Genomic DNA, 13,821 nt, shown 5'->3' on the forward strand with positions numbered 1-13,821 from the left:
CACCAAAAAAAAAAGAAAGAAAGAAAAAGGAAAGGAAAGGAAAAAGGCTAGACTGCTGCCAGACATTCATAAGCTCAAAGGGAAAACTACATACCATTATTGCATTTGCTGAAGTCCTTTCTCGTTTCCCAGTCTACAAAACAAGATTTTATAGAGCAAACTTTATAGTTGCAAATACCAGGTAACAAATCTTCTTGTCAATCACAGGGGTTAATAATGGGAGAGATCCAACATTGTGCAAGCAGACATATACATCTGAACTTCCCCTCCATTCCCTGAAGTCCTTCCGAATCTGGTCCAGGGGTGGGTGGGGGCACACGAGGCTGCAAGTGGAAACGTCCCCTCCCTGTTCCACTGACAGATGCTGTTCCAGCGACGGGAATTGCTAATTCTATGTAACCATCTCAAATTTCATTTATCTCAGCCTGCTATGCTTAATTGCATTTATCAAAACCCATAGGGGTGGTTGAACTACTGTGCTTAAAGAGGGATCAAATAGATAATGACTATGGCCATGTCTAGACGTAGGAAGGGGAGGGGGAGGATCTCATGATATGGTGATCACGAGATCCTCCCCCTCAGTCCACACGCCGCACAAGACATCCCGGGAAGAAGAGGATGTTGTGCCCGCCATTTTTTTAAAATTGAAGACCCCTCTCCCCCCTCCCCCCCACCCACCATGGGCACAGAGCTTCTGAAGAGCCCCATGCCTGGTTCCTCACATTTACTCGGCTGCCCACATGTCCCGCAGTCTCGGGACGATTCCGAGACCATGGGAAAAGTCAGAATTAAAGCCGTCCCGGTTATCCCGGGGAAAGGGAGGGATCATCCCTCCCTGCCCCCGGGATAATGAGTCGTGTAGACATGCCCTATGGGAAGTAGCCTGAAAACCATCCAATTTCCATTTGTGACACATCCCACTGCTGCATATCATACACCTTCTATGCCAACAAGATGTTTCAAGTTACAAAAAATGTACAACCAGATTTTTCTAATTTAATTTCCAGAATGAAAGCTGCAAAATATCTAATAGGAATTCAATGGGCTACATCCAATGTTGCATGTACCCCTTCTCCATTCTGCTGATAGAAAGTGTTGTTGAAGGGATATTGACATCCTATATCCATTTATAGCCAGCAGATTTTAGATCCTGAATTTAGATTTTTGGAAAGATTGTGTATGGATCTACATAAGGTCTGAAGGACTTAAATTGAGGAGAAATCTAAGTGAAAATATCATTTGTACTTTGAAAGGTTGATGCTTTTACAAGAACAAGCAGAAAACAGCCACCACCACCCACAAAGGTACTTTTTAAAAAACAAATAAAGTGTAGGTTAGATAGCTTTTAGAAGTGCCACAAAACTACAGTAGGTTATATCAAGATGGAAGAGTTTTTACACTACTGTGCAGTCAGACAGGTTGAGCATCACCCATGAGTCATACTCTCACACAGCCCAACTGAAGTCACTGAGATGTCGTGCAGGTTTTGTATTTGATAGACTGCACTTACAAGAGACTATACAATATCCCTCCCTAGACTTAAATAAAATGCAGAAATTGGTCTCAGCAAGGATTCAGAAGTTCTTACTAGGAAAAGCAAAACATTTGGCAGCTTCTGCATACTCCCACCACCACCACGAGCTCAAACCCCTGTGATTGACAATTTTTTTGCTATGTTCTCTGCCTTCACTCCTTTTTTGGATGCTGAGATGCACGAAATCCTGTTTTGTAGTATAGGAGAAGAGGGACACACAACGATGACTGAACTTTAATGTTTGAATCTTTTGTAAACCACCCAGAGAGCTTTGGCTATGGGTGGTATTGAAATGTAATAAATAAATAAATACTTTTTGAAGAAAGGTGAGCCTTCTTGTGATGCAGCACATAACAATATGGATTATCCATGTCACATGTATTACCTTCTAGACATACCTGCTTATATTTAGAAACCGCAGCAGGTTTCTGCATAGGAAAATTACTAATTTTTGTGAACCACCCAGAGAGCTTCGGCTATTGGGCGGTATAAAAATGTAATAAATAAATAAATAAATAAATGGTTTCCAGTTTCTGCATAAAAGGCAATACTGAAAGATTTGAGAGATTTAATTGACTCAAAGTTCTGAGAGGTGGGGGAGAATAGAAGAGAAAAAGAAATATCTTGAAGGGGACTTTAATTTGTTCACAGGATTGAAAAATATACAATACAATAAATTGTCACAGGAAGAAAAAAGGGTTATAAGGCAATGTCACGAATCCCAACACATATAAACACATATCATGATATGAACTTCATGAAGCAGAATAAATTATTCTGGCACAATTTCTGATGCAAACAGGATTTCACAGAAGTGTCATACCTGATTAGATTAATGTGATTATTAAAGCCTCTGCTAAGACTTCGAGCTGGCATTTGGTCTAACCATAGTACCGGCTGGTCTGGGTCAGCTATCCTGTAAAGAGATACTGCATCAACACCATTACAGTTGTATAGATTCAGATTTAGGATGCAATCCCTATGCATATTTAAACAGGAAAAAGTCCTACAATTCCCAGCATTGCAGGACGTTTTTCTGTCTAAATATGCATAGCATTTCATCCTTAATACCTTTTTTAAAGAAAGCTTTTTTTATTGCTTCTATTGCTTCTATCTATAATATTGGGCTAACCTCTATCAGTGCCTGGATAAGATTAAACTGGAAATCGGAAGTATTAAGATATTTATGGTGAAGAGCTCACATGTACTATGGCAACTTGCCTGGGTTACTTGCTCTGTGCAAGCAACTGCTGCTTTACATAATCAATCTCTGATCTGCTCAATTGGAGGTTGTTGTGTGACATAAGATCCCAGACAGTATGAGTTATTCGTTGGTTAAACAACTCAAAATTAATCTATGACTAATTCTTAGGTTGATTTTGTGTTGTTTAACCTATGGATTACCCATAGCATCTGGGTTCGCATGTCACACAACAACCTACAATTGAGCTGATCGGAGGTTGATTATGCAAAGCAGCATTTCACATGGAACCTGGTAAATCATGGATTAATTAACCCACAATTTGATGCCATTACCTGTGAGCAGGGCCATAGGTTGGGCCATAAAAATTGTAATCAACAGCAACATAAGAACAGTCCTGCACTAGTCCAGAATCCTATTTCCCATCATGACTAACTAGATGCCTTCAGGAAGCCCACAAGAAGGACATGGGAAGAGACTAATATTCAAAAATATGCTGCCTCTGATCCCGGATAACCATCATGGTTAGTAGCTAAGAATAGCCTTATTATCCTCCATAAATTTGTCTAACCCCTTTTGAAAGCCATCTAGGTTGGTGGCCATCACCACATCTTCCGATAACAAATTTCATAGTTTACCTATGCAAAGAAATATGTTTGACTATCCTGAATCTCCCGTGATTCAGCATTTTAGGGTGACCCAAGCGTCTCATATTATGAAAGAGGGAGAAAAACCTTTCCCTATTCACTTTCTCTACACCATGCATAATTATAAAAAACTCTATCATATCCTCCCTTGTCTTTTTTTCTAATCAAAAAAGTCCCAAATGTTGTAACGTTTTCTTGCAGAGAAGTTGCTCCTGCCCCCTGATAATTTTGGTTGTCCCTTCCTATATCTTTTCCAGCAATAGTTTTGAGATGCAGCAACCTGAACCTATGAGACAGATCTATAAACACAACTTCCTTAGTCCATTGTGCCTCTGTTTTTATGATGCCTATAACTATTCAGCAGTCTGGATAGTGATAAAGAACAAAATTCACAAAGTAAGAGTTCAAGTATAATTCCTCCTTAATTACCTTCGCCATTTCACAGCAATGTCAAACATATCTCTCCACTGCATTAGCCTGGTTTTTCCATTCATCCGCACTTTTGAGTTCACCCATGTTCGCTGTACAGCTTGCATTACTTCTAGCACAGCTAGCCCCATTGCTGAACAAACAAAGTAGGTTATCAGTTAAACCCACGGACGTTTACACTTCATCTGTAAATTTGGGGGAAAGTGAGGCAACTAAACTAATAGTTCAATCCTAGCAGTCTTTACTCAAACTTAAGTGCCACTGTGCCCAGTGAGGCTTACTCCCTGGTAAATGTACATAGGTTTGCAGACTAAGAGAAGTAATGAAGTGGATGAAATTACAAGGGCTAGTATATAATTTAATCATGGGAGGTTGCTGCCTCATTAGGTTTTTACACATTATGGAAAATGACAGCTTGTAAAATTTTAGTATTTTTTTATTTAATGCATAATGAGCTGAACTACAACCAGAAGAAAGCATGTTTCATAGTTAAAATATCCAAGTGATATCACAGCAAGCAACCCCACACTTTTATTTCCTTATTCAGATCATGTTTTCCAACATACCTCTATGTATTCTCTTGTTTGGAAGAAATCCAGGAGTCTCATACTGCATCAGTGAACCCAAATGATCAGCTATACATATCATCTCTTGTACTTCGGGCTTATAGTTTTCAAATTTCTGAAGCAGCACATCCCTTAAAATCATGAACAAGGCTGATATTAAATATCAACATGAAATTTTAATTAGATTCTATATTTAACACGTTAGAAATATGCTTGAAGAGTACTGACTGCTGTCAAGCAAACGGTAATAGCACCATTTGTGCTCCTTGGAGGCATTAAATAACTTTATTTGGGCGACCCACTACTGTGTCCTGTGGCTATTACTTTACTGATGGGGTCTGACAGCTACAGGAGAAGGACTGACTGTCCCCACCCATCTAAAGGAGGTTCAGCAGCTGCTCATGCTCCTTCTAGCAAGAATGCCAAGATCACAACTTCCAAGGGCCCACAGGGTGGACAATTGGTAAGAAGCTACTGAAAAACAGTCTAACCAATTTGGGTTCAAAGAATATCAGCTTGCTTGCCAAGATGCTCTCACCAGCAGGAAGTGTACAGTTGCTTCACATTCTGCACTGCATGCATACAACCAAATTCTCAGCCCAGGAATCTAGTGGATCTTGAAGCAAATGGGAATGAGCTGAATTGCTTGTTTCCGGAACTGGGCAGAAGGAAGCTCTGTTGATTTCTCCCGTTCCGGAAACAAGCATTGTGATGGGTCTACTGGTCCAACAGAAATAGCGGGAGCACAGCAGAATTGGATAGTGCCCATTGTGAAAGATGAAATGGTAACGTATTTGCAGAAACCAGTAGAACCGCTTTCTATACTAACTTTTCATTATTTTGGACCTCTAAGATTTGTTATGGGCTTATTCCAGTTTCAACAATAAAATCTACCATAAAAGAGACACTGTCACAGCCTTTGTTTCTTTTTTAGAGTTGTCAAAAACTGAGCAGGGCTGAATTCTTTCCCCACTTTTTAGATAATAAAAACAAGAACTGGCACTTGTTACAAACAAAAACTATAAAGACATATCTTAGATGGGTAACCCTGTGCAGATTACTCAAGATTAGACATGTACATTTTCTGAGAGTTTTGAAACCAGGGTGGGGTGGGGGTGGGTTGTTTTGTTCCAGAAAAGAAATTGAATTTTTGGGGAAAGTGGAAAAATATGCAATACTTATTTTTTTAGTGCTCTTTACCGTTTTAATGTGACTTGATTATTTTAGGACAGTCTTCCCTAACTTAGTGCCCTACAGATAATTTGGACTTCAGAAATCATGAACAATAGTCAAGAATACTGAGAATTATAGTCCAAATCATCTGGAGAGCACCAGGTTGGGGAAGACTGTTTTAGGAATATGTATAACTTGTTTATGCATAACTTGATTTGCTCATAAAATTATCCTTAAAATTAAAAACCTTTAAAAGTATACTCAGTTACTAAATTTGTAATGACAGTCTGAATAACCTGTACTTTTATATTTTGTATAAATGAGCAAAGGAAATTATACATAATAAATTTTAGGTTCCTATTTTACGTCTGACCAAAGAGACCTTCAGCAAGTAGTCCCTGAAGCATCTGACTCATCCGAGAAACCAGAAAAAGCAGGAAGAACTGGAGGCAGAGGAAGACTGATGTACAGCATCTATTCCTCTTTGTAAGGAAATTTAGGGAATTTCCTAAAACCATCTAGAGAAATCTCGTCCATAGGAAAAACTATTGATATTTTATTCAGCTATGAAAGACTCTCTCACCTATTATGAATAGTAAGCAATTATATTGAATTGAAGGAACTTTAAGCAATCTCAACCTATTATTTCAAGAATGATATTTTATTCTCATTTGTAAGTAATTTCTGTTAATTAACATCCTATTTTTTGCTCATTTTGAAAGGTTTGCCTAGTGGTAGTTTTCTATCCTATGACGATACCATAGTAACCAAGCTACTGAGTTTCTTTTAGATAGAGGGGGTTTATTCTATTACCAGCAGTTAAAGGTTTTATAGCTGAGGCAATATTTCATAGTGGTGAGGTCTAATTTGGAACTTTATTAAAAACTGTGGCAGGGAGTTCCATAGACTCAAGCCTCAAAGTTACTTTTAATAAAAGAAACATTGGTGGGTTAACACAGAGGCTGTTCTGTCACATCTGATGGCAATGGTGGGATAACCAACAGTTTTTTTTTTTCCACATGTCAATTTTAGATTAAAACATGAATTGGCTACTCCAGCATCTAAAGTCTAATAAAAAGTGTTATCTTAAACCAAAAACAAACCTGAAAGCAAAATAGGTTTAAGGAAACTGGTAAAAACAATATATCGAATTTTGGTACAATTATGCCTGTTAAAATAAAACCATGTGTTCGTAGAAAATATATTTCATCTTAAAACAAATATGTACGTAAGTGTACAGTTACTCCAGCATCTAACCAGAACAAGCCCAGAAACTGAGGACTCTATAGAACAAAACTCAACTGTCAAGATTATATATTATCTTCCATATTATGACATGGTGATTCTACTCACATACTGGGAAAGTAAGCATGTCTTGGAGCAACCCTAAAAGTCTATCAGTAGATTAATAATGTTAAAAGGGAATGGAAAAAATAACTATGCTGGGAATCTTACAAAAAATATTTTTTAAAAAAACATTCCCCCACCACCACATGGCTTCATTATTTCCAGAAATTTTACATCCCTAGTCCTTCTATAAAAACAAAATATTACAATTTTTAGAAATCATTTGAGGGGAGTAAAGTCTGGGTAGCAATGTAGCAACACCTTGTCTTAAATATTTTATTCATCATTGTAAATGAAAATATTTAATAATCCAAAACAGTTAAATTTCCCAGAAAAAATAAAATAAAAACGGCACTTGGAAAAAAAAATGGAAGGGGGCACAGGTTTTTTTCCTCCATTTTGTCTGTTTTTTCCACAGCCTTCATATACTCTACTCAAGATTAAGCCTTTAAGCATTTCTGGTATAGCATACTAAAGAATTGGGGGGGAGGTTAGTTCAGTTACTCACTTTATATGCGGTTGTAGCCCTGGCTGTTCTTCATAGTCTTCTATGAGAAAAGGGAGATTTTTGGCCCAGTGATCTTTAAACTTTCCAGGAAGATCCGTATCTATACTGTATTCTGTAAGTGGGGTATCAAGATGTGCATGGAGATAGCGAGAATATTCTGGGAAGAAAGTAAAGATAATTAAGACTCCTGTAAGTCATCTTAAAAGACCTCCAGGTCAAAGGTTTTTCATATGATCTGCTACAGAACATCACATGAGTATAATCCACACCATATGTTGTCACTGTTCATAAATTATTTCTAGGCATTTCTCCCACCCCACAAGCAAAAGGCTGTGCTTCCTGAAAGTGACATAAATCTTTGGGCAATTGTCAAGCTCAGGTCTCATGATCTCCTTCTTCCTGAGCACTTTCCCAATAGTTTGCCGATTTGTGGAATCATTTTAGTAAGGAATCTGCACCACTGCTATTTCACAAATCTGTCTTGCATACTTTTCCCCTTGACAAACTCAATCAAAGTTGTCAGGTCATATATGGAGAATTGCACAAATTCAGTCTTTATTAAGGAAAAATATCCCACACTACAGGAGTATGTATGTGCAGAAAATGCAAAAGGATTACCATTGGTACAGCAAGGGATAAATGTGAAATGAAATATGAGAACAGTGGCAGTCTGCTTGGATCCAAATCCTAAAACCTTGATCGCAGCCCACTGCCCTAAGTGGCCTTATGCATGACAGTATATTTACACTTAAGAACATAACAAATCTACAAAAATGAGGCGCAATTATATCTCAGCAATTAATCCCACAGACAACTAGGAATGGTATAGAAGTCTAAACATCTGCATATACTTTTAAATATAATAATCATATTCAAGCTTCAAGTTATCCTTCTTGTTTGTACTTCTTTGTGGTACAAAAGCGCTAAGCACTGTGACACTGTTGGAGCCTTCTCTGTACAGAGAACGTGTGTCGTTTTATTTTTAATAATGTCTGCAAATATAATGCTTAAATGTTTTATACTTTAATTTACACATATTATTTGCAACTTACCTCTGAGGTATTTCACTTTCAGATATTCTGTACTAGCTTTCTGACCAGGCAAAGGATCGTTTAGCATAGCTTTAGTTTGAGCTTTGATTCCTTCATAAAACTGGCCCATGGCGACATGACTGAGACCTTTCATATACTGGCACACTTCATTATATGGCTCCAGTTGCAGACATCTCTAGAAAATTGAAAAGGGAATAATAAATCTAAGACATGGGTGAGGTTTCAATTTTAAATGTTTTATTGTTTCAAAAACACACAAACAAACCAACATCACAAAAACAACAAAAACAAAACATACAAACTTAAAATGGGCTTCCAATTTTCTCCACAGCAATGTAGCAATATTTTCTCTTACTCTATAATTACAAAAAACCCACAAAGTTCCCCTCTTTCTATTAACTTAAAGTTTTCTTCTTACTCATTGAATCCACAGATAAACAAATCATTTTTTTCTAATTCCCACAAAAAGTCAATAAGAGGTTTCCATTCGATTATAAACCTAGTTGTTGACTTTTCTCTAATTATTGACGTAAGTTTTGCCATCTCCGCCAACTCCAACATCTTCACCAGCCATTCATCCATTGTAGATAATGTTGACCCTTTCCACTTTTGTGCATGTAATAGTCTCACTGCCGTTATCATATATAAAAATAAAGTTCCATAATTCCTTTTCACCTGATTGTCCATTAAACCCAGAAGGAAATATTCTGGCTTCAACTGTATATTGGGTGAGGTTTCAGATAAATAAACCACAGTCATTCATTTACTCTTTATTCATATGCTCATTTTTAGACAAAGAGATTGAAATAGTTTTCAGGGGGGAGCTTAAAACGGCCCCTTTTTCACTTACAAAAGAGATCCCAATCTTCCATAAGTAAACCATGATTATGCTTTCTGGAAACCAAACACAGGTAGCATCATCCTCATCAGATCAAGGTTCTATCTAGTCTACCATCCTGTTTCATGACGTGAGCTGGCAAATACCTGTTGGAAGGTCACGAACAGGACATAAAAGCAATAGCCCTGCCCTGTTGTTTATCCTCAGCACCTGGTATTCAGAGGTATTATGCTTCTGAACATGGACATTCCATTCATGGTTTACAGTAACCTTTCCCAACCTGGTGCCCAGATGAGTTGGGACTACAATGGCTGGGAATTATGAGAGTTGCGGTCCAACACTTCTGGAAAGCTTATAGCCATTGATAATTCTATCCCATCTTGAATTTGTTTGACTGCCTTTCACAATCACCATATGCATGCAAAGATGTTACTAGCATATATGGCAGAACTGTTGTCAGGTATTCCAGTACTGACCTTAAAGTTCTTTAGAGCTTCATCCAGGCTTCCATGATGATAAAGCATCATTCCCCCAAGCTGAATACTCTGAACATGATTTTGATTTAGCATCAATGCCTTCTGAAAGTTTTCTGTAGCGGCTTCGAAGTTACCAAGTTCTCTAGTGTATTCCATAAAGTGATAATGAAAAGCAAAAAGCAACACATGAATTAGAATTTTTCATTTAACACAGGCTCAAAAAATCAGTAATCATATCAGAGATAAGTCAACAATAGATCTGTCATTCATTCAGGCTGCAATCCTATACACGCTTATCTGGGAGTAAGCCCCACTTAAATGCATATTGTGGGTTAAGCCAGGGTTGTTTAACCCTTGAATAACCTACAATGACCGGGTTCGGGCGACATAATCAAAACAGCTGCAGGACATACCCAGCATGTACTGCAGCTCATTGAGGGTTATACAACCCATGATGAGCCAGCTGTGTCATGTGAACCTGGTCAACGAGGCTTACTTCATATGCTTAGGATATTAAAATTTTAAAATCTATCAGAAAAATTACTCTAAAAATGAAAATTATTTTAGCCAAAGAGATTATTTTTTACTTCACAGTCACCTTAAAATAATTTTTCACCTCATTAAATTATTGAAGGTAAGTTGCAACACAAGGTTTGATGCAAAAGCTGGTGTGACATGAGAGATTTAGCAGGCCAGTATAATTCAGTCTGACTTGTGAATGTTTTAGAATATGTTCTTTGCAGAATTCACATTTGAGGGCCAAACAGTAAAATTTTTAAAAAAGAAGTTGCTTACCGATAGGCCTGCCCCAGACTTTTATATGCATCTATGAAATCTGCTTTCTGCTTTAGGGCTTCTTTGAATGATTCAATAGCTTCCTGTGTAAAGTACAATAGTTAACTATTGTTCATTATATCTACTGAGATTAATAAGTCTTACTGGGATTTTAGAATGTTCATATAAATACTTTATAGAAGACCTAGACAATGACTTGCAAGGAAAATGATAAGGCAGCACACAGGGGAAAAAGATTTATAATGGCATCTGCAAAGAAAATTTTCTTAGAAATGGAATTTCTCAGAGGTTTTCAATCCTCATTCCACAACTATGTTACAACTAATAGAATTAAACATAATCAACACAATCTAGGCAAGCGAAGCGCTTTTAAGTCTCATTAATGTATGGGAGAGAATTAACCATGTCTTTAAACATTTCCAGCTGAAATCAATGAGACTACAGTGATTCGTAAAGAAAAAGTAAATGCCAAAGACTTAAAATCTAAACAAATATTATGGCAACAGTGAGATAGTGAAACAGAGACCTGGGCCAGATAAGTAGTAAATGAAAAATAGCAGGTAACATATAGCAGCCCTTTTACTAGAGAGCCATTTTAAAAGTTGCAATTACATTTGACCGCAACTGATCAACTCATGAGGATGGGTAGTGTAGATAGTGTGCTTGTGTTAAACACTGGACAAGGCTCATAATTCAAGGATAGAGCACATGCTTTGCATACTGAAGGCCCCAGGTTCAGTCTCTGTTATCTCCAGTTAAAATGAACTGAAGTAAAACAGCTAAGAGAAAAAAACTTTGCCTAGACCCTTGGAAAGACAATGACAGTCAAAATGGAAAGACTGGGAAAATGGACCACTGTTTTGACAGTGAAAGTTAGATTCATAAAGCAGGCTCCGCTACATCATAACATTATGCATTTATGGAAACATATATGGGGGAAATTCCACATTGAAATAATTACCTTTAGAAGACCTCTGTGAAAAAATGTTAAGCCTTTGTAAAGCATAGCTATAGGCTGGTTTCTGTTTAGTTCAAGGGAATTCTGAAAGTCTTCATGGGCTGTTGCATAGTCCTGTTGCATAAAAACAACTTCCATCAAGCAGAGAAAACCGCTACATCTAATTAATAAAGGCAACACAAACCATGTTGCAGTTGCATAATACCATGCCATCCATAAAATTAGTAATTCTTCATTCAAAAAAGGATAGTCAATTGCACAGTTAACCCACAATTCTACACACGTCCACCTGGGAGTAATTCCCAACAAACTCAATAAGGCTTACTTTTGAGTAGACACATATAGACACACAGTGATACTGCAATCCAATCCTTACTTCAGAGCTTCTTTAATTTCAGTGGGATTTACTTCCCAGTAAACACTCACTGGATTTGAATTGCAAGAGAATATTCTTATATTCCCAGGAAAAAGCAAAACTGGAATGATAACAATCAAAGGGAAATAAGCTGTTGATATAAGCTGTTGCCACAATCCTTAGAGATACCAACTATTCCTTTTAAATTTGAAGTACCGTATTTCTTCGATTGTAAGACGCCATCGATTGTAAGATGCACACTAATTTCAGTACCACCAACAGAAAAAAAAAACCCTAAGACACACCTGCGATTCTAAGACGCACCCCATTTTTAGAGATGTTTATATGGGAAAAAAGTGCGTCTTAGAATCGAAGAAATAGGGTAATACTGGAACTAAGCTACGAAGTTCCATGTCCCATGAGAATGCAAAATACGTGCTTTTTATATATGTGACCACACATTTTGTAGACTGTTCTAAACATTTTAATAGAGAAGCAAGGTATAAATGACTTAAATAACCATATATATAGCTTAAATAATGTAAATTACATTTGTACACTCTTCCTGCAAAAATAGGTATTCAGCATATATTATTCTCCTGGTCTAAAATACCTGACCCTATTTCCTCAAGAAGCCTCTTCTGTAACTCCTATGAGCTAGCCTCATTGCAAGACATAGAGCATGGGGGAGGGGGGATGGAAGATCTGCCCTGACTTCCAAACTGTGTTGTCTAAAAGGACACCTGCACGACCTTGCAGGTTAGGATGTGGTCCCTGAGATGGAAGCAAAGGGGCAAAAATAGGAAGACACCAATCACAGGAGAGAGAGAAAAAAAACAGGAGAGGAAACCTTCAGACACACAGTACAGTTTTGTATCTAGATTGAAGTTGCAACTGTGTTTTATACAAGGCTGAGAACCGTCCTTCAACAGTGCACCTGGAGGAGGATTTATTCAGAAACACGTTGGGCCTGAACCAGTCTTCTCCTGTGCACCTGGAGTTTTCCATTCATCCTTTCCCTTGAGCTTGAACATCTGTTTTAACTCATTCACTAAAAGTGCCTAATTGAAAACTAACCTCGGATATGAAGTAAAGAGTACCTCTGTGCCGGTAAAGTCGTGCTGAGGGTTTTAGCTGAATAGCTTTAGTGAGGTCAGCCAGTGCTTCACTAATTCGACCCAGAGGTGACAATATCTACAATTCCAAGATAATACTTTAGCCTAGCAAGAATATACAAGTAATCCTTCATTTTTCAAAATAATGGTTATGCTAATATACAAAGGGCAGTATCCAATGCTGCTGCTTTTCTTATGCAATTCACATAAGCGACCTCTAGTGCTATACCAATAATGGAAAACCCACGATACCAGCTTATGCTAGTGGCATAGCTCTAGACATCACTTACTCTAGTGCTACATCAATTGCATAAGTGGAGAGGCACTGTTCAATGCTGCCCAAAGTATAACATTTGTGTCGAGCACTTAAATAATTAATCAAATGCATTGTATAGAAAGCGTACATTAAAAATCATATGTTAACTGCATTTATTTAACCTTCCAAAAACAGGCTAAGGCCTACTGGTTCTGCCAGGCAGTTCAGGACTGAGGAAGGAAAGGTACATTGGGGGATACTTGGAATTCTGTATTTCTGTGCTCAAATTATTCTAAGACCATATGCACAATTCATAGAAATTCTTGTTGTGTCTATAATTGCAAGCATCTTTCTATACAAACAAAAAAACCCAAACATTCATACACTCTTTGAATTCTTGTAGCTACAACCACAAGTTTAATTATGCTGTTCAGTTTGTTTACACAATATTCCTAAACAGGTTTTGCAAGTACAATTTTGGTATGAACAAAGCATTCTGTGAACTGGTTCACATGTAAAAACTAACTATGGGTTAAACAACTCAGTTAGTCAGAGCTGCACCTGAGTGAGC

At 37.5% G+C, this 13,821-nt stretch overlaps 1 protein-coding gene across 1 annotated transcript in view; it reads right to left on the minus strand.

Annotated features, from left to right (window-relative positions):
• TTC13 (tetratricopeptide repeat domain 13) overlaps positions 1-13,821 on the minus strand; it is a 40,212-nt gene that overhangs the window by 13,229 nt on the left and 13,162 nt on the right. The window contains exons 7-15 of the mRNA XM_063125417.1: positions 12,957-13,073; positions 11,528-11,638; positions 10,567-10,649; positions 9,772-9,913; positions 8,458-8,632; positions 7,406-7,562; positions 4,378-4,508; positions 3,812-3,944; positions 2,358-2,450 (exon numbers count right to left, since the gene is read on the minus strand). Of these exons, the coding sequence (XP_062981487.1) occupies positions 2,358-2,450; positions 3,812-3,944; positions 4,378-4,508; positions 7,406-7,562; positions 8,458-8,632; positions 9,772-9,913; positions 10,567-10,649; positions 11,528-11,638; positions 12,957-13,073 (1,142 nt within the window). The remainder of the gene's footprint in view (positions 1-2,357; positions 2,451-3,811; positions 3,945-4,377; positions 4,509-7,405; positions 7,563-8,457; positions 8,633-9,771; positions 9,914-10,566; positions 10,650-11,527; positions 11,639-12,956; positions 13,074-13,821) is intronic.

This window comes from Elgaria multicarinata, chromosome 4 (assembly GCF_023053635.1).
Source record: "Elgaria multicarinata webbii isolate HBS135686 ecotype San Diego chromosome 4, rElgMul1.1.pri, whole genome shotgun sequence".
Lineage (NCBI taxonomy): Eukaryota > Metazoa > Chordata > Lepidosauria > Squamata > Anguidae > Elgaria > Elgaria multicarinata.